Source organism: Squalius cephalus (genome assembly GCF_949319135.1).
Source record: "Squalius cephalus genome assembly, chromosome: 23".
NCBI lineage: Eukaryota > Metazoa > Chordata > Actinopteri > Cypriniformes > Leuciscidae > Squalius > Squalius cephalus.
Window position 1 is genome coordinate 27,391,609 of NC_137144.1, and position 21,848 is coordinate 27,413,456.

The 21,848-nt window shown below is 38.6% G+C and overlaps 1 protein-coding gene across 1 annotated transcript in view; it reads left to right on the forward strand.

The window, feature by feature from the left end:
• Positions 1 to 20,699, forward strand: part of LOC307151110 (neuronal acetylcholine receptor subunit alpha-7) — a 32,467-nt gene extending 11,768 nt beyond the window's left edge. The window contains exons 5-10 of the mRNA XM_079858954.1: positions 3,354 to 3,433; positions 6,157 to 6,324; positions 9,594 to 9,788; positions 10,590 to 10,676; positions 11,613 to 11,722; positions 17,594 to 20,699. Coding sequence (XP_079715080.1) covers positions 3,354 to 3,433; positions 6,157 to 6,324; positions 9,594 to 9,788; positions 10,590 to 10,676; positions 11,613 to 11,722; positions 17,594 to 18,169 — 1,216 coding nt within the window. The 3' untranslated portion in view covers positions 18,170 to 20,699. The remainder of the gene's footprint in view (positions 1 to 3,353; positions 3,434 to 6,156; positions 6,325 to 9,593; positions 9,789 to 10,589; positions 10,677 to 11,612; positions 11,723 to 17,593) is intronic.
• Positions 20,700 to 21,848: the final 1,149 nt, after the last annotated feature.

Sequence of the window (21,848 nt, forward strand, 5' to 3'; positions counted from 1 at the left end):
CCCAAAGCCCGACCCCAAACCCCGACCCCAAAACCCCGACCCCCAACCCAGACCCCAAAACCCCGACCCCAAAACCCCGACCCCCAAACCCAGACCCCAAAACCCCGACCCCCAACCCCAAAACCCCGACCCCCAAACCCCGATCCCCAAAACCCCGACCCCAAAACCCCGACCCCAAACCCCGACCCCAAAACCCCGATCCCAAACCCCGACCCCAAAACCCCGACCCCAAACCCCGACCCCAAAACCCCGACCCCAAAACCCCGACCCCAAACCCCGACCCCAAAACCCCGACCCCAAAACCCGACCCCAAAACCCCGACCCCCAAACCCCGACCCCCAAACCCAAACCCCACAACCCCGACCCCAAAGCCCGACCCCAAAACCCCGACCCCAAAACCCGACACCCAAATCCCGATCCCAAACCCCGACCCCAAAACCCCGACCCCAAACCCCGACCCCAAAACCCCGACCCCAAAACCCCGACCCCAAAGCCCGACCCCAAAACCCCGACCCCCAAAGCCCGACCCCAAACCCCGACCCCAAAACCCAGACCCCAAAACCCCGACCCCCAACCCAGACCCCAAAACCCCGACCCCAAAACCCCGACCCCCAAACCCAGACCCCAAAACCCCGACCCCCAACCCAGACCCCAAAACCCCGACCCCCAAACCCCGATCCCCAAAACCCAGACCCCAAAACCCCGACCGCCAAACCCCGACCCCCAAACCCCAGACCCCAAAACCCCGACCCCCAAACCCCGACCCCAAAACCCCGACCCCCAAACCCCGACCCCAAACCCCGATCCCCAAACCCCGATCCCAAACCCCGACCCCAAAACCCGACCCCAAAACCCCGACCCCCAAACCCAAACCCCGACCCCACAACCCCGACCCCAAAGCCCGACCCCAAAACCCCGACCCCAAAACCCCGACCCCAAACCCCGACACCCAAACCCCGATCCCAAACCCCGACCCCAAAACCCCGACCCCAAACCCCGACCCCAAAACCCCGACCCCAAAACCCCGACCCCAAAGCCCGACCCCAAAACCCCGACCCCCAAAGCCCGACCCCAAACCCCGACCCCAATACCCAGACCCCTCGACCAATCACAACACAGTGCTCCAGCTGACCAATCAGAGCACAGTGTGCTTTTCAGGAGGAGGGGCTTCATAGAGACAGGAACTAATCAGGGGTGCGTTTCCCAAAAGCATCGTTAGCCAACTATGGGCGCAAGTTCTGTCGTTATCAGCAGTTCATCGAGTCAACAAACCATCGTTCCAACGAACATTCGCAAACAGCATCGCAGAGTTGTGTTTGAAACAACAGATCTCGACCTGTGATTAGAAGCAGTTTCTTGTTTGCATGACATGTGGACTCAATAAATCCTGATCTTGAGCAAAATAATCAAGCTGACATTCAGCGCAACCTGTGTCTTTTATTTAACATACAAATGTCATTTACGTCTTTGAGTTTGTCAAGAGATTTAAAGTGTTGTTTCTGAAGAGTGCGCATGTGTGAACGAGCTCTAGTGTAAGAACGAGTCTATGATTGAATCTGGAAATAAAGCAAAATACTGAGATAAACGAGAAATAGTCCTCAGATGACATGTCTGTAATTTATAGCAAAACATCTCGGATTAATTAGATCTCAAACAGTTTCATTAAAAGAAGTTATTACTCCACCACATGCGTGACGTCATAAACCAACGTGGTTGAACGACTAATTTGCGACAATACGGTTTCTGGAAACAGTCGAGACTCGCTATTGGTTTCTTCAACGATGCATCGTACTGTGATAATGAAGCAGCGAGATACGACGTTGTACGGGAAACACATCCCAGAGCGTTACTGACAGACTGGGAAGAGAGGAGCCGCAACAAATGGAGAATATGAGGAAAATAATCAACATTCAAGACTAAAAGGGCATAATAGGTCCTCTTTAATTATTGTATGCAAAAACTTCTTTAAACTTTAATGTGGATCAGGTCAGTTGACTATGTAATTATGATATAATTATATTATTTAATAGCTATGATAATTTCAGTCTGTGCAAATGTTGCATCATCAAATAGCTTAAAATTCGGAAAGTGTGTAAATCTTTATTGGATTTCTGTCAATTCCCGACTCAGGAGCGATAGCCAATCCAATGATTTAAGGGAAGTCAGTGAAGACTGAGATGTGTTTCTCACTCAACCTTTACAAAGAAAATTACCTGCCCGTTTTTTTAATTCTCAGCACTTCTCATTTATTTTGACCTTCACATATACTTTAAGATTGATGATTACTTTAATCGCTTACAAAATGTCCATCCGGTTGGATTACACAGTTTAAACACAAGCTAAGACACTTGACGTGAACACGAGAAGATATGAAGAATGCTGGTCAATGCTGGGTTTGTTTACCTCCTTTACAGTGTTTATGATCAGACCGCATTGATTATAGTTTTATGTCACTGTGGAAGATGTGATCTCAGCTTTTGTCTCTTCTTGCACATGTTCCCTTCATCTCTGTCAGAAAAGAGCGAGGAAGTTAAGCGAATGAGGGGTTTGGCCTTTGATTGCTGTCATGGCTGAATATCTCTCTCTCTCTCTCTTTCTGTCTCTCTGTCTCTCTCTCTCTCTCTCTCTCTCTCTCTCTCTCTCTGATCGCTGCGCTCGGGCGTCAGTGACTTTGTCATCTTTGGCAGTTTTGTGGCTTCTTAAATAACTGTGATTTACTTCGCTGACTCCAGACTCGCGCCGCTCCTGGTTTATAGTTCTGTTTGTCCTGCTAAAGTTGCAAGGTGATGCACTTCCAATCCGCCGCACGACCCGTCAAAAGTTTGGACACGTGCAGTGCTTATTTATTATGATTAGGAATACTAATATCTGGGAATGATTCAGTGTTATTTTAGTTTTATCTTTATAAAGGATTATTTGGTGTTATTAAGGTTATAAAGGTGTTATTTTGGTTTTATTCATATTTTGAATTTGCTTTTTATATTTTCAGTTTTCATGTTAATTTTTGTTTAATGTTTAGTCATTTTGTTATAGCTTTTGTCATTTTGTTAGTTTTATGTTTTTTCTTAAATACTGTAATTTATTTTGATTCAGTTTTAGATTTTTTATTTATTTCCAGTAATTAATTTTAGAGCTTCAACTCAAACTTATTTCAGTTTATTGCCCAGGCAATGTTTCTAATTTTCATTTAGTTTAAGTTGTTTAACTAATATTTATATTTCGTTTTATTCCAGCTTTATTTGAATTAGTTTTATTAAACGATAATAACCCTGGAATGATGTCGTGATCAAAGCGTGACACAAAAGAAAACTCTGGTATATTTGAGCCTCTTCTTTGTCTTTGGTTTCTAACAGTGCTGATGAGAGATTTGACGCCGCATTTCACACTAACGTGCTGATCAACTCTTCTGGATACTGCCAGTACCTGCCGCCAGGTAAAATACTGACAAAACTCACCATTTCTGCCTGTTATGAGGATGAGATAAAGTCTTCATGTGGGTGTGTTAAGTTATCGTGCTTTCCAAGTCCTCCTGGGAATGTAAATAAAAAAAATGTATTTAAAATAAGTTCCACAATACATAGTTCCAAAATACCTAAAGTTTCAAAATACCTAAAGTTTCAAAATACCTAAAGTTTCAAAATACACAAAGTTTCAAAATATCTAGGTTCAAAATATAGAAAGTTCCAAAATACACAAAGTTCCAAAATACATAGTTCCAAAATACACAAATTTCCAAAATACCTAAAGTTCCAAAATACATAGTTCCAAAATACACAAATTTCCAAAATACACAAAGTTCCAAAATACATAGTTCCAAAATACACAAATTTCCAAAATACCTAAAGTTCCAAAATATCTAAAGTTCCAAAATACATAGTTCCAAAATACACAAAGTTCCAAAATACACAAAGTTCCAAAATACCTAAAGTTCCAAAATATCTAAAGTTCCAAAATACATAGTTCCAAAATATGTAAAGTTCCAAAATACATAGTTCCAAAATACCTAAAGTTCCAAAATATCTGGTTTCAAAATATAAAAAGTTCCAAAATACATAGTTCCAAAATATCTATTTTCAAAATATAGAAAGTTCCAAAATACATAGTTTCAAAATATAGAAAGTTCCAAAATACATAGTTTCAAAATATAGAAAGTTCCAAAATACCTAAAGTTTCAAAATACCTAAAGTTCCAAAATACCTAAAGTTCCAAAAATCTATTTTCAAAATATAGAAAGTTCCAAAATACATAGTTTCAAAATACAGAAAGTTCCAAAATACGTATAGTTCCAAAAGACCTAAAGTTCCAAAATACAGAAAGTTCCAAAATATACAAAGTTTCAAAATACCTAAAGTTCCAAAATACCTAGTTTCAAAATATAGAAAGTTCCAAAATACAGAAAGTTCCAAAATACAGAAAGTTCCAAAATATCTAGGTTCAAAATACAGAAAGTTCCAAAATACCTAAAGTTCCAAAATATCTAGTTTCAAAATATAGAAAGTTCCAAAATACACAAAGTTCCAAAATACATAGTTTCAAAATATAGAAGTTCCAAAATACACAAAGTTCCAAAATACATAGTTCCAAAATACACAAAGTTCCAAAATATGGTCTAATAGGTTATAAAAATGAACCTATACTCACTTCTGTCAATCTGCTAAACCGCTTCCATCCGCAGCGCCGCGTCTCCAGCCTGTCCTGATTTATTCTCATCATCCTAGCCAAGGCTCAAAGTAAATCCTGAGTTTCCCAGAGGTCACTGCCACATTGTTGCGCTGCTCACGTGCGCTCGTCTCATAAACACGATCCGCGTGACATGATTCGAAGGCAGCGGCGGGGACATTAATCCCTAGTGGACTTAACAGGGTTCAGGGTGACCTTAACTCACCTGTCACCTGGAAAACACACACTTTCACCTCAGAGTGTGTCGTCTCGATTACTGTGAGGAAGCAGCCACCTGTCCACTGACAGAAATCAATACTAATACACACACACACACACATACGAGTCTCAGCCTGAAAGTACAGAATGTGTGTGGAAGGCCTTCAGACTCAGAGTAATGAGGAACAAACTAGATTCACAGGCGTTTGTCTTCAGAGGGATGATGTCTTCACGAGATGTCTTTCGTCTTCGTCCGATATATGGGGAATTATTTTTGGCTAAGCTTTGGATTAACATACACTCCTAAACATAAAAGTTCTTTATTGGCATTGATGAACCATGAAAAACCTTGAACATCCATAGAACCTTTCAATTCCACAAAAGATTCTTTAGTTATCTAAACCCTCATCCTTCCCTCGCGGGTCAAAATGACCCAAAGCCCTAAAATTATACTTCATTTTTTTGTCCATAAAGCTTATTTTATTTCATTTTGATAATATTTTTTTACATTTTTTAATGCAATTTTTTTTTTTTTTTTTTTTTGATTTTTTGTTCTTTTTCATTTTATTTACCTTTAAATTACTAGATTTGATCGATAAATAAATAAATAGTAATTTAAGCACATTCCTCACATTCTTTCAACTTAAGTTCAAAATAACTCACAATTTAATGCATAAACCTGTTAATTCAGCTCTAAATATCTTACATTGGGTGTTTTTGCAGACCTCTCGTGGAAAATAATAATATAACATGATATTTCATGACTCTAGATGGCCTTATAGCTCTATATGGAGCAAATGAGCTGTTCCGCTGGGTCCTAAAGTCATTTCTCTTCAGTGTGCATTCAGATACACATGTAGAGACATTATAAAATACATTTTTGGTAAAGTTTTAGCATTTTTAGTTTGAATTTTGAGCATTTTTAGGTTTTTCTATGTGTACTGAAGCATTCCTCGCATTCCATTCATTCCTAAGGGGGTCAAATTGACCAGTGAGGGAAGGATTTGTTACTTTTTAAAATTTCAACCACAAAACTCCTCGAATCCTTTAAAAAAAAATGTTGTGTGTGTGTGTATTCGTGGTTCAAGTGCAACAAAATTCCTAGTGTCTTGGATCCCTCTGATGAACACTACATTTGAAAAAAAATTAAAAAATAAATAAATGAGACCCGAGGAAAGGTAAGTGTTCTTAAGAAACTGGTTCTTTTAAGAGATTTGCCTGAAAGGTTCTTCAGTGGCATCGCTGTGTGTTGAAGTAAAGCTGACTTGACTTGTTCAGGGATCTTTAAGAGCACGTGCTACATCGACGTGCGCTGGTTCCCGTTCGACGTCCAGCGCTGCGATCTGAAGTTCGGCTCGTGGACGTACGGCGGATGGTCTCTGGACCTGCAAATGTTGGAGGCCGACATCACCGGATACATCGCCAACGGGGAATGGGATCTGGTTGGTGAGTTTCACACAGTCATGCTGAATCTTTAACATGAATCTTTAACAATCATGTACGGAAGAGGATTAGGGCCAAGCAATAATAAAAAAATAAAACCATCTCGAGATTAAAGTCATTATAATGCGAAATTAAACTCGAAATACAATCTTGAGAATAAACTCATTAAATATTGAGAATAGAGTCATTGTGTTTCGAGAAAAAAACTCGTTAAATTGTATTACTTTATTCTCTAAATTTAATGAGTTTATTCTCACGATTATTTCAACTTTTTTCTCGAAATTTAACGACTTTATTCTCTAAATTTAATGTATTTATTCTCAAGATTGTATTTCGACTTTTTTCTCGAAATTTAACGAGTTTTTTCTTGAAACACAACGACTTAATTCTCGAGATGGTTTTATTTTTTTATTATTGCTTGGCCCTAATCCTCTTCCGTATTTATGTGATAATCTAACACAATGCAAAAAATACCATGCTGGTACCATGGTAAATGCCCTAAGACACATGATATTACTGTACACTGTCTATAACAGTTATTATTAATGTATTATTATTATTATAGTATTTATTAATATTTTTACTAGTTTTAATTTAGTATATTTTCCATTTTCATAGTTTCAATAATTTTGTTGTTTTGTCTTTTTTTTTACTAGTTTTTTAAAAGTTTTAGTTTTAATAATTTTATTACTTCAGCTTAAACTAAACTAAAATGATATTTTAAGTATAGTTTTACAGTTTTAATAATGTTGTTTTTTTGTCATTTGTATTAGTCTTTTAAAGTATAATTGTTTTTTATACATTTTTATTTCAGTTTTACTTTAAGTAATTGTATTACTTCAGCTTAAACTAAACGATTTATTTGGATTTTAGTTATACGATTTTAATAATTTTGTTGTGTTTTTACTCATTTTATTTCTTAAACTTAAAATAAACGAAATTTTAATTTTACAGTTTTAATAATTTTGTTGTATTTTGTACTTTTTATTAGTTTCTAAATGTCTATTTAGTTTTGATTTACATTATTTCAGTTTGAGTAATTTTACTACAACTTCAACATATCTAATTTTCATTTAGCCAATTCATGTAAATAATTTTGTTCATATTATGTTTTTTTTATTAGTTGGTTTTAGGTGAGACGTGTGATTTGAGGCAGATGTTCAGAAACACTGGATGGAAACAAACAAGTTTTACATAATAGCATCTGTCATGCATAATTTCATACACGCACACAAAGATGAAGCAGAGATTTCCCTCATAACTGCATGTGAAATCATTCATCTGTAAATAAATAGTCAGTATTTCACAAGATGCCCTGATATGTATATGACATTTCTGTCTTCCAGAACATTATTTGTGCAGATTATGAGCGCCAGAAGCTGTAGAGAGTTTGCATAAATGATCAGAAAAATAATTAGCTGCCCTCATAAAGCACATGCATGAAGATTAGACATGGGGACATCATTATTATAATCCTCAGGCTTGGATCAGGAATCTTAAGAAATATCTTCGTATGATGTTTGGCTGGTGGTTCTGGTTTCAGTGATGGTCAGTGATGGTCTGATCGAGGCTGCTGATTGGATGGAACTCTGACCAATGGGCCGTGGCCTTCATGTAATTGAAAGTGATGCGCACAGTACCTTTGGGAGAATAAATCCCCTCACATGTGTAGGAGAGCGGTCAAATCACACAGACCTTCTGATCTACAGATCCTGACGGGCATGATTTCTGTTCTCATACAAACAATATTTCTGAAAACGCATTAAAAAAAGCCAAACCTGACCTAAAAAATGAATGGTTTCCTGTAGTAAGTTTATTGATAACATTCAATGAAAGTCGATCCTTTAGCGATAAATACAGAATCTGTTGTGTTTGACTCTTTGATTCTGTTGTGTTTTATTCATTTGTGTTTAAATTTTGTTGGTTATGATTGTGTTTGATTCAGTTCTGTTTGATTCCTTGATGTTGTTTGATTCTGTTATGTATGATTTTTTTTTTTTTTTTTTTTGAGTGTTTTGTATTTGATTCTGTTGTCTTTGATTTTGTTGTGCTTGATTCTGTTCTGTTTGTTTAATCCTAGGTGTTGCTATGCAGTTTCTCGGGTGTTATGGGGGTTGACATGTTGTTGCTATGCAGTTGCTAGAATTATATGAGTGGTTGCCAGACTGTTGCTATGCGGCTGCTAAGGTGTTTTAGGGGTTGACAGGTTGTTGCTATGTGGCTGCTAGAGTGTTATGGGGGTTGATAGGGTGTTGCTAGGGAGTTTGTAAGGTGTTATGGGGGTTGAATGGGTGTTGCCATGCAGCTGCTAGGGTGTTATGGGAGGTTGACAGGGTGTTGCTGTTGGTTTGCTAGGGTTTTATGGGTGGTTGCCAGGGTGTTGCTATCCAGTTACTAGGGTGTTATTGGGAGGGGGATTGACAGGGTGTTGCTAATGTGTTATGGGAGGTTGACAGGGTGTTGCTATGCAGTTGCTAAGATGTTATGTGGGTTGACAGGTTGCTTTGTGGCTGCTAGGTTGTTATGGGGGGGTTGCCAGGGTGTTGCTATTGGTTTGCTAGGGTTTTATGGGTGGTTACCAGGGTGTTGCTATGCAGTTGCTAAGGTGTTTTAGGGGTTGACAGGTTGTTGCTATGTGGCTGCTAGAGTGTTATGGAGGTTGATAGGGTGTTGCTAGGCAGTTTGTAAGGTGTTATGGGGTTGAATGGGTGTTGCCATGCAGCTGCTAGGGTGTTATGGGAGGTTGACAGGGTGTTGCTGTTGGTTTGCTAGGGTTTTATGGGTGGTTGCCAGGGTGTTGCTATCCAGTTACTAGGGTGTTATTGGGAGGGGGATTGACAGGGTGTTGCTAATGTGTTATGGGAGGTTGACAGGGTGTTGCTATGCAGTTGCTAAGATGTTATGGGGGTTGACAGGTTGCTTTGTGGCTGCTAGGTTGTTATGGGGGGGTTGCCAGGGTGTTGCTATTGGTTTGCTAGGGTTTTATGGGTGGTTACCAGGGTGTTGCTATGCAGTTGCTAAGGTGTTATTGGAGGTTGATAGGGTGTTGCTATGCAGTTGCTAGGGTGTGATGGGGGTTGACAGGGTGTTGCTATGCAGTTACTAAGGTTTTATGGGAGGTTGATAGGGTGTTGCTATGCAGTTGCTAGGGTGTTAGAGACGTTGACGGGGTGTTGCTAGGGTGTTATCGGGGTGACTGGGTGTTGCTATGCAGTTGCTTGGTTTTCTGACCTGTGTGTGTGTGTGTGTGTGTGTGTGTGTGTGTGTTGTAGAGGTTCCAGGCAGGAGGAATGAGAAGTTCTACGACTGCTGTAAGGAGCCGTACCCTGACGTCACCTTCACCGTGGTCATGAGGAGGAGAACGCTTTACTACGGGCTCAACCTCCTGATCCCATGCGTGCTCATCTCCACTCTCGCGCTTCTGGTGTTTCTGCTGCCCGCCGACTCCGGGGAGAAGATATCGCTGGGTGAGACGCATGACATGCAGACACACCTCTTTAATATGAGTAGTATTAGACTAAATGAAGTTTGCTTCTTCTCAGATGTCTCTCCTGAGGAAAGTCTGCTCTTGCTGATAAATGGGTTTGAATTCAGCAAACGAGAACTGCTGATTTTACAATACAAGAGCGTCTAATGCTCAGTGTGTGTCTTTAATTTCATGGTGTCTTAGTTCTGTGTGTGTGTGTGTGTGTGTGTGCTGCATCCCTTGACTTTCTGTATCGCATTATAGCATTTAAAAGACAGTGGCTCCATCTAGAATACCAGTGTAGTGCATACTGCGAAGTCTGTACTGTATAATGCGTATATGAGTATGCATTATGCTATGATAATATTAAATAATTTTATTGAGTTTTGGGTCAACTTTTTGCTCAAATAATGTTTTTAGTAGATGTTTAAAAAGCACATTCGATACTGTTTCCGGTTTGTTTGAAATGGGAATCCAGCGCATGGCATTGTGGGATACGTCAACGAGTAAATATAAAATAATGATATTTCTTTTTATACAATATATACAAAGCATTATACTGTGTGTGTATGTGTATAATTAAATATAATATTAGAACACTGATTCCTAATAATTGCAGTAAACTATAACTATTTTTAATTAATCTAATTGTAGGCTGCTAAGAGTTAGCCTAGAGAAATTCAGAAACTTACAATTAACTTGTCCAATTAATACTTATTTAATATGCGTTAATATAGAATAGTTTTGCAGGAGCATGCAATGAATGCAGATATTAAAGTGTTTTTCTGCTGTTTTATGACAGGAATCACAGTGTTGCTGTCGCTCACTGTCTTCATGCTCCTGGTGGCTGAGATCATGCCAGCCACGTCAGATTCAGTGCCTCTGATTGGTGAGTGGAGCTGTCAATCACAGCGAGGGGGCGGGGCAGATGGTAATGAGTGGCACAGATGGAGAGAAATGATGGACGCTTCTTTAGAGACCCTGAATGAACATTCATGGTTGTTTATCATTCACGAACGGGCCTGTTAGAAACCAGTGCAATCATTCACCCTGAAACGGCCCTGACATGTTATCTGTCTGTTCACTAACACACCGTCACAGAGGGAAAACCCACCCAATAACCTCACAGAAAAGACCATTTCACATGTTTTTTTAACCAAGCTTGTCTAGAATCTGTTTGACTTTAGTGATGTTCATGCTGTTGGCACTTTGCATTAATGGAGTCATGCGACTTTATTTCAAAAGCAATAACAGCCATAAATATGAAATTAACATCACATAAAAATAACCTAATTTCAAATGCATCAAATGTTGGATATCTTTATTTATGGTAAATCTGTATTCTACTGTATATAGTCCTGCATTTTGATATTTGATATATGAATTTTCCTGCTTGCATTTGCTTAGAAATGTAAGTTATAACAGGGTTGCAAAACTTGCAAACTAAAAAAAGTAAATAGTAAATACAAATAAAATAAGATATAAAATTAGTTTGACACTTTTAGAACCAAAAAAACAGCATCACATGATGGAATCGTGTGAGTCACAGATGCAAATTTGAGTTATTATTATTAACTGAATATTTCCACCTCACCTACTATGACAATAATGAGTCATTTTACCGTGACTCTTTTATTGAAATGTGCCGGACTGAGAGATTCTCGAGGGTTCGGGATCAGATTAGATTGGGTTTACTGAAGCTTGACGTTCTGTAATGGCACAGTGTGTTTTCTCACAGCTCAGACACACACCGCTGAAGATCTCATGAATGCTTCATCTACATGCAGGGATTGTAGTGGATTCAGTGTGTGTGTGTGTGTTTCAGCTCAATATTTTGCGACCACCATGGTGATTGTGGGTCTGTCAGTCATCGCTACAGTCCTGGTGTTGCAGTATCACTATCACGATCCCGACGGAGCCAAGATGCCACGATGGGTAACTGATTTTTCAAACTGATTTTTCTTTTTTTGTTTAATTTTTCTTCTCTTTTTTGTGTTTTGTTTATATTTCATTATTAATATATTTTCAATTGTGCATGTATTTTTTTACTTTTTGCTACATTTATTTAAGTTGACATTTTTTTACTTTAATTTTTTATTTAGTTTATTATTTTTTTATTAGTAAGTTATTTACTTGTTTGTTTCACATTTTATTTAGTATTTTATTTCATACATTATTAATCTATTTTTTGTGTATTTTAAATTTTTCTACAAAAGCTTTACATTACTGAAGCTTTTATTTTTGTATTATCCCATCCCATTTTTATTTTTATTTTTATATATGTATTTGTTTGTTTGTTTAGCTTTTTATTTCATTTTCTTACTTAATACATTATTCAAATATTTTAATTTTGTGTGTATTTTTGCTACTTAAGCTTTATCTTACCAAAGCATTTATTTATTTGTTTGTTTGTTAATTTATCACAGTTTTTATTATTTTTTTATTTAATTTTAAATTTTGGTTATTGTTTATTTATTAGTTATTTGTTTGTAAGTTTTTTAGTTTTTCACTTTTTATTTAGTACTTTGTTTCATACATTATTAATATATTTTTAGTAATACATTTAAAACATTTGCTACAAAAGCTTTACATTACTAAAGCATTGATTTATTTATCCCATTTTTATTTGTTTGTTTGCTTTTTTCATTTTTATTTAATACATTACTGCTATATTTTTAATTGTGTATTTTTAGTTTTTGCTACAAAAATAAATAAAAAATGATTTATTATTATATAAATTATTATAATAAATTTTATTATAGTACATTTAATATAATATTTATATTATTATATTATCATTATTTTATTTATTTACAAATATATTTATTTATTTATTCAATTTTTTTTCTTAGTATTTAGTTTTTATTCCATACATTATTAATATATTATAAATTGTGAATTAAATGTCCAAATACTTCTGGGGGCTACTGTATATATGCTTAATGTTATTGTTATGTATATATATATATATATATAATAAAAGTAAAGTTACAACAGTCTCTCTCACTCTGCACTAAAAGTGTTGAAGGTTAAAGTGTCTTTCCGAGCACCGGTCGCCTCATTCTACGTGTGATGTGAATCAGAATCGATTCATAACAAATGCATGAGACTGGACACTAGGAAACAAAACTTTGTGCAAATCTGTTTTCTAGGCACACTCTTAACCTAGCCAACATGAAATATTAATTTCCATTTTTGCTTGAATAATATTTGTCAGGCCTTGTTGTGTAGAATGACAATGAATATTCAAGCACCAATTAGGAGGAAAGCCGCGTACGCCTCCAGAAATCCCTACAGCATTATGATGAGTCACCTGCATTGATTCAGTCATATTGACTCAGCGAATCTTTGAGTTATGCAAATAGTGCTCAAACAAACTAATCACGAAACACAGTAGTATTTGCATGGATGAGATCGTTACTTCATTAGTCGCGTTTCCACCGCAGGAACTTTCCCCAGGAACTTTGTGGTGTGTTTCCACCGCAGGAACCAGGGTCTAGATGAAGCTCCAGGTAAATATTTCCCCCTCAGAGAGTCAGTTCAGGACCTTTCAGGGGTGGGACTTGGGCGCTGAGCATGCTGATTGGTCGAGTTCATGCCGCATTTTATTTCAACCACCATCTGTTGTGGACGGTGCCCGCAGTAATAGTTGTTTACTATTCGAATCAACAATGGAGTTTAAAAAATGCCCCCCCAGACCCGTTGCTGTCTGCGTTTCCACCGCGGTCTAAAGTACTGGGAAGATTAGGCAAATTAATCTGGTGACGGAGGACTGCGCGCTACTTTACAGTTCCCACAAGGTCAAGGTCAAAGTCAAGGTCAAGGTCACTTTTATTTATATAGCACCTTAAAACAACATTACTGCTGATTGCAACAAGGGACTTTTTTGAAAAGATGGGAAAGATGGATAACGTATATCACTCCATTACGACCATCTTTTGTTTAAAATGGATTTCGGTGTTTTTTGTTTTTTTCTCTTTTCCTTTATTCCCCCTCGGAAGAGGGCTTTGCGAGTCATTGAGGTTTATCCCATGTTTGTTTTAGTTCTCGTTTTGATTTTACTATGTCTAAAAATGATTATGCATATGTAATGTAGAATGAAAGCCTATTGGGTCCTTGCTTACTTTAGTACTACCTACCGAGCCTGTGATGCTTTTTATTTTATTTTTTTATTTTTTTATGGGTTATTAATGTACATTTGCAGATGGCTTAATGAGAAGTATGCCAGGTATTATCATTGATTGTAATGTATGGACCAGTAAAATCAAAATAAAAAAAGAATTAAAAAAAAACAAAAAAAAAACAACATTACTGCTGACCAAGGTGCTTCACAAAAACACATTAAAAAAATAAGTCATACAAAAATACTAATACTACATACACTATTATGAAAAGGCTTGAGAAAAAAGATAAGTTTTCAGAGATGACTTAAATGCATATAAGGAAGAAGATAACCTAACAAATTGAGGTAATGAATTCCACAGCTTAGGACCAAATACGGAAAAGGCTCTGTCACCTTTAGATTTCAAGCGAGACAGTGGAATGGTTAATAATTTGTCAGAGGATGATCTAAGAGATCTTCGGGGAGAGTATGGACAAATAAGGTCTGAGATATAAACTGGAGCCAGACCATGCAAGGCTTTAAATACAAAAGTTAAAACCTTGTACTCAATGCTGTATTTGACCGGTAGGCAATGTAAATGTGATAAAATAGGGGTGATATGCTCATGTTTTTTCTTCCCCATTAAGAAGCGAGCTGCAGCATTTTTTTAACCAGTTGCAAACGCAATAGTGATATTCGCTTGCAGAGTTCCTAAAGTAGAAGTCAGGCCGTCTACCAAATGGGGGGAGACAAATAAAATAACTTCAGTCTTGTTTTCATTTAAATGAAGAACATTTTCACCCATCCAACTCTTAAAGGAGAACTCCGGTCAATTTTAACATTGACATTTTTTTGTACATTTGGAGTGCTGTCAGTACAGAGGACAACCACAAAAATCGGTCTTGCCTACACCGAGTTATCCTCTTTTTAAAATTTGCACCCTGTTGACTTCAATGGGGCAAGTACTAAACCTGCTTTTAGCCTCTTAACATCCTTGATGTGTCATTACAAGTGCACAGGTCATGTGAGTGATTCCTTCAGAGTGAACACGAGTGAATCTGACTGCAGTAGATGTGAAAGATATGAATAAAAATGAAAGGTATAGCGGAGGATTTTTTACTTCCGGGTGGGTACCCTATACTATTGGTCCTCCTAATTGTCAATCATTCTGGTGAATCAATCAAACTTTTCAAAAAGTGGAGAGGGCGGGTCTTATCTAAAATTCGGAAAGATCCTCCGCTATACCTTGAAGTTAATTCGGCCAGCGCTCATACCTGTATTTACATCCTGTTTTCGGTCGAAGTCCATAGTAATCGATTGTTGAGTTCACGCGCGTGATCATAGGTAACTAAGCAACAGTGGAGAACTCGACAATCGACTACTGTGGACTTCGACCGAAAACAGGATGTAAATACAGGTATGAGCGCTGGCTGAAATAACTTCATTTTTATGCATATCTTTCACATCTACTGCAGTCAGATTCACTCGTGTTCACTCTGAAGGAATCACTCACATGACCTGTGCACTTGTAATGACACATCAAGGATGTTAAGAGGCTAAAAGCAGGTTTAAAACTTGCCCCATTGAAGTCAACAGGGTGCAAATTTTAAAAAGAGGATAACATGGCGTTGTTCTCTGTACTGACAGCACTCCAAATTTACAAAAAAATGAGCTCAATGTTAAAATTGACCGGAGTTCTCCTTTAATGTCATTTACACAGGCTAATAAATCAGACAGGGACTTAGACCCAGGTTTTATTGACATGTACAACTGGGTATCATCGGCATAAATGTGAGACCTTGTGAGATTCAAAAATGTAACTAAGAGGGAGCATATAGACCCCTTTTCAGTTGGTAAACATGGTGACGTTTTTTTGTGGGCGGAGCTTAGGTGGAGGCAGAACGATCCCTCTGGCCGCTTCACTAACGTTAGTTTGCAAGTTTTGTTAGCTTGTTTTTTAACAATGACTGGAGAAAATCCGATTTTATCTTAATGTGCAAGGTCACTCACTGTCCAGGACCGCGATTGTTATTTGCAAAAGTTAATTTTAACGGACATCCCAGATAGGCTGACCCGGCATACACGCTCATTCAATGGATGGACGATCTGACAGGATTAACGTTAACGCTACCTCCGGTTGAGCGGCCTGACTTCTACACCGACCTGATAGAGAAACTGAGGGTAAAGAGAAACTGAGGGCATATACATATTTAGATGCCTATAACTGTACTAAATGGTCACAAGACTTGTGTGGTAGCCTACGATCCGCAGTTCTGCCTAGCCAGCACCAAGACGACGACAATGTAAAGAGTGACATTATGGTGCAATTTTAATGATGTGAATATTTTCTAGAAATAAAAATTCCAGATACAGCATATTCATTTTTTAACTATGTATTTGATTAACGTTACACTTTCTTACCAGGTTCTTCAAAAAGTCTAGTCACAATCAATCAAAACAATGTATACAATCATAGATGATTCACAAATAATCACAATCATTTAGAAAACATTATGCGATAACATTTCAAATTGGAGCCTGTACTCCGTCGATTCTTGCACCCAACAACACAACAAGATGACATTTAATAACAATAATAATAATTTAAGCTCCTTATTATGTAGCCGAATCTGTGCTGGTTTGTATTGGCCGCCTCCAATTTTCCCTTTGTTTTGCCACCAGTTAACGCCGTAACGTTACTGTGACGTCGGCTCGAAATTGGTCTATAGAGCGAAAATAAAATCGGGCCCAAAATAGAGCCTTGCGGTACTCCATCCGTAACAGAAGCAGGCGATGAATGAAACTGACCCATCTCCACAGAGAAGCTCCTCTCAGAGAAACAGGACTCAAACCACTCTATGGCTGAATCACAGAGACCAGCCTCGGTTTTTAACCTGTTCAAAAGAATGCAGTGATCCACTGTATCAAACACTGCACTTAAATCCAACAATATCAGAACTGCATTTCCAGAACCCACAAATAGCAACAAGTCGTTTACCACTCTTAACAAGGCCGATTCAGTGCTATGCTTACATCTAAAGCCAGACTGAAACGGATCGAATATATTATTCTCAATTAAGTAAGGGGATAACTGATTTAAAACAGCTTTCTCCAATACTTTCGAAGAATGGCAGTTTCGAAATAGGTCTGTAGTTACTCAGATCAGATGGGTCTTTTTTAAGCAGCAAATCTGGATCCATCTGATCTTAGCAACTATGATTTATGATTATCGCAAGCAGCAACTGGAATTCATCCTCTGAATTTAAGCTTTATAAAGCCTGATCCTCGTCGTCGGTCCATTGGTCGTATTTTTTAAACTCCATTGTTGATTCGAATAGCAAACAACTGTTACTGCAAGCAACGCAACAGATGTTGGTTGAAATAAAATACTGCGTGGAGTCAACCAATCAAAATGCGGCATGAACTCGACCAATCAGCATGTTCAGCGCCCAAGTCCAACCCTGAAAGTTCCTGAACTTTGAAAAAGTACTACCTCGCATCAGGGACTTTCGGAGGGGGGAATATTTACCCGGAGCTTCATCTAGACCCTGGTTCCTGCGGTGGAAACACATGCCAAAGTTCCTGCGGAGGAAACACGGCTAATGAAAAGGTTCCTCCAGTGCGAAAGCCCCTGTTGTTCCGGGTAATTTCGGTGGTAATTTCGGTGGAAACACGGCTGTTCATGCTTATGTTTTCTCATCTAGACCCGCGTTCTCCTCCTGAACTGGTGCGCTTGGTTTCTCCGCATGCGCCGGCCCGGCGAGGACCGGATCCGTCTGGCGTGTCACAACAAACATCCCCGGCGTGGGAGTGTGTCGAGCGTGGATCTGTCGGTCAGCCAGGGGGCGCTGCAGTCTGTCAGCGGGAACATGCTGTACATCGGCTTCAGAGGGATGGAGGGCGTCCATTACGCTTCTCACGACGGTGTGCTCTGCGGGCGTCTCGTGGCGTCCACTGAGGAAGACGTGCAGTTGCCGGGGTCGACGCTGCCGTCGCTAGGGGGCGGGGCTGGAATCAGGGGCGGAGTCGGTGGAGGCATCGTGGGTGGGGCTTTGGAACTGGAACTGGCCAAAATCCTAGAGGAAGTGAGGTATATCGCCAAACGATTTCGCGACCAGGACGAGGACGAGAATGTGTGTAACGAATGGAAGTTCGCGGCGGCGGTGATCGATCGTTTGTGCCTTATGGCGTTCTCCATTTTTACAGTCCTCTGCACAATTGGGATCATGATGTCAGCTCCGAATTTCGTGGAAGCCATCTCGAAAGATTTCTTCACCTGATGCTTGACGCTCTTGCCGTCCATTTTTCGTTTTTTTTTTTTTGGACATCCAGTGGCGTAACTTTGTTTTAAAAAGTGGGTGGGACATTGCTAACACAATGCTGAATCATAAATCAGATGTATGTACAATAACATTACGATGTTCAGCAGTCGATTTAAATAGTACATTGGGTTTAATTTGTCGTTTAATGAGGTCTAATATATGTTGTTAGTGGCGAGAATTTTCACGTGAATAAATACATAGATCCGACAAAATAAAGCATGAATTTAAATGGTCCAGTGGCGGAACTTTTGCCAAGCGTGTCAGAGGTTTTGGTTTTAATCCGCACTCATATAGGTTTTTTTCTTTTCTCATCAAAACCGATTATGTTTATCAGTGGTTGTACATCAGGCAGGGACACGTTTGTGTGCATTTTGTTTTGTAATTTCACCGGAATGAATAGAGAGTATCCACAACGGATTGAAGCACGCGTCCGAGTGAAGACTGTGCGCGAGCCACAAGAGAACACAGTATCCACGCCACTGATCGCAGCGGCAACGAGCACTTTGATCACTTGATTTCAGAAACAACACATTTAAGCGCTAGATCGCCTCTTATTTAACAAACGAACGAACAAAATGAATTCTCTGCTAGTTAACTGGAGATGTTTTATTTATTTGTATTATATGTTTCAAAAGTGGTTGGGACATGTCCCAGCCGTCCCACCCGCAAATTACGCCTATGTGCACATCGCTCGGCAACGAACGAGATTCTTGTGTAATGGCAGTTTAAAGGGGTGATGAACTGAGAAATCAAATTTTCCTTGAGCTTTTGACATATAAGAGATCATCATACTATAATAATATCCTGGAAGTTTCAGAACTGAAAACTACCTTGTTAGTCCAATAAAAGCTTTTATAGACATCAGGCTCAGCAAACGACTCGTTTTTCAAAGTGGGGAACAATGACGTCAAAGAGGATAAAACACCGCCTCCACAAAAGTAGATCAACTCCTACTTCAACACTGTTTAGCCCCGCCCACCGATTCGCCCAAACATGCTAAATAACATAGGACATGATAATTGCTAAACCGGATCGAGCTACTTCCAAGCAATAAACATGCGGTTTACTAAATATTGTGCAGTGCCTGGTTGTGCAAGAAGACAGTCTGCATAAGCTTCCTTCGGATTCCAGGCTAGCATGGTTAAACTTTATTAAATCAGTCAATCAGCACAATTTCCCGACGGATCTGCCAGCAACATGTAAGTAACCATGTGTACTCTAATGCCTGATCTGCGATCAGTGATTTCCGATGTGTAATTATTCAAGTTCAGATATCTTTCTCTTAAAATCGTTAAATACTGTTTATGCATCAGTGACTAAACGATCAACTTCACATAATTTCTCGTAGTATTATGAAAAAAATAATAACTAATTATTAAATTATATACAGAAAGCGATCAAAGAACGATCCCTTTCCAATCGCCCAAGCTGTCAATCAAACAGCACAGCGCGAGCCGCGAGAGCTTATCTGGACACTTACCAAACTCGTGATGAAATAATGACACTGTTACACTACACAACGAAGCTGTTACTGTGTATTCACATCATGTTTGCATTGTGATTTGGTGTAAGCATTTGTGAGAGTGCAAAAATTGCGTTGCAATGATAAGATCTTTATTCACGCGATCAACAGACTGTCTGTCATCTGCTCAGTGCTCATCATGCTGCAACCTTTCATGTGATGGAATAGATTTAAATATAATGCTTTAAACGATACTTTTCATGATGTGTTAATCTCGATAGCTGTAATAGTAAAAACGTAGTAAAAGTTTTCGAGAGAGTTCCTGTAATACTAGCTATTTCATATGCAAGCATGTCAGCCAATCACAGCAGTGGGCGTTTGCATTGCAGTCTCACAGCAGACACGCCCCTTAAAACGGAGCGTTCAGATCTGAAGCTGAAATGAGGCTTGGAAAAATGGCTTTTATTTATAAATTATGACAATTTTTGATGTAAAAATCATACTAACATTATAAGGGCACCCCAGGCAACATTATAAAATAATAAAGCAATCCAGTTCATGACCCCTTTAAATATGACATGCTAACTGGGGCTGAGCGAAAACGATTATCGCATTTTATGCACTTTTTAATTGTCCTCATCTTATTCACTACAAGCAGCGTTAAGACTCGTTCAAACCAAAGACGATAAAGATTTCGTCGACAGCATGACTATAACAATTACGTCACCCTGCAGCATCATATCGTGGTGTTTGCTTGTTTTTTTAGGCCTGATAGATTCACAAATGTGCAGTTTTACATGGAAACACTTCGTCATTTGACTAACTACTAAGCAGCACATAAACACACTCTTATGTGAATTACACACACAACTATTTAAGAGTCATTCTGTCTTCTGGGAAAATCAGTTTTCCAGTTTGAACCTTTTATAGACCTTTCCCAGCATCACATTTTCTTTCAGGTCTCCTGGTTTGTGAACCCCTGTATAAATAAATGTATTTTTCTATTAAAATATTCTGTTTCATGTGTCTCAGAGGGTTTTGGTGGAAAGCATTTCAGAAGCTTTTCGGCTTTTGCATTTCAAACCAAGTCAAACGTTTGTCAAATGCGCAACAATACTGCATTTTTTATGTGCCTTGTGTCTATTTTTTATGTGCCTTGTGTCTTGTGTCTATTTATCAAAGTTCCTAGTTCCTATTAACTGTTTGTGCAATTTCTTTATTTTTTCATGTCTTCTGAAGCCTTTTCATAGTTTTGTTACTAGAAAAGACGGAAATTCAATGTATTGTTCATGCAAAATCTTCCTATTCGCAAGCACGAATGAGATTGAGCAGTAATGAAGCTGAGACTTAAATTTGAGGCTGAAACAATTTTCACTCAAAAACTCGAAGTAAATTTAGCAAATAATGACAAGTAACACATTGAATTAAACCTGATTTTAGACTGAAATAATATTTTTTGTAAAACATACTCCAATAATCTTTGTTAACAGAACATCAAAAAATCTTTTTTTTCAGAGTGTATCATGTGACATAAGTCATAAGGACTAATGTTACGATACTTTTAGAGCTGGTTCACACACAATGTGTTTTTGCGGTTGAAAACTCCCTTTCTATTGGTCTCTCGATGTTGCATCATCCTATGACGCTAAAGGGAAACATTTCTCATAGAAATACTGAAGCCTGATTGGAAAAACGCATTGCACCGGAATGGCCAATGGCATTCAAGCGCGCAAATTCGGTGTGGGAACACCTCCTATATAATGTGGTGCTAAACTAAATTTTCTCAGAATCTTTTCCTTATTCCTTAAGGCCCTTTCACACCGGATGCGTAACGAAAAAGCGAATAGTTCGTGTGCGAATAGTTCGCGTCAAAACCCATCACATGAGCCGCGTAAACACTGTCTCAATCTCTATCTTTGACGATTAGCTTTCTATCCCAAATGTAGTTTAGCCTGCTAGCCTACACAGCACAGGACTATACAACAACTAAAACTATCACACAACATACTCACAGTCGTGATAACCGAGTTGGTTGGCAATGTTCCGCCACACAAAAATTGTCCTTGTAGTATGCGTTTGGCTGAAGCCTTTTCTGTCGCCGCAAAAGGAAAAAAAAAATCGACATCGAAACGAAAAAAATAAAAGTCGTTTTTTCGCCGCAGCACATTCGCGTTC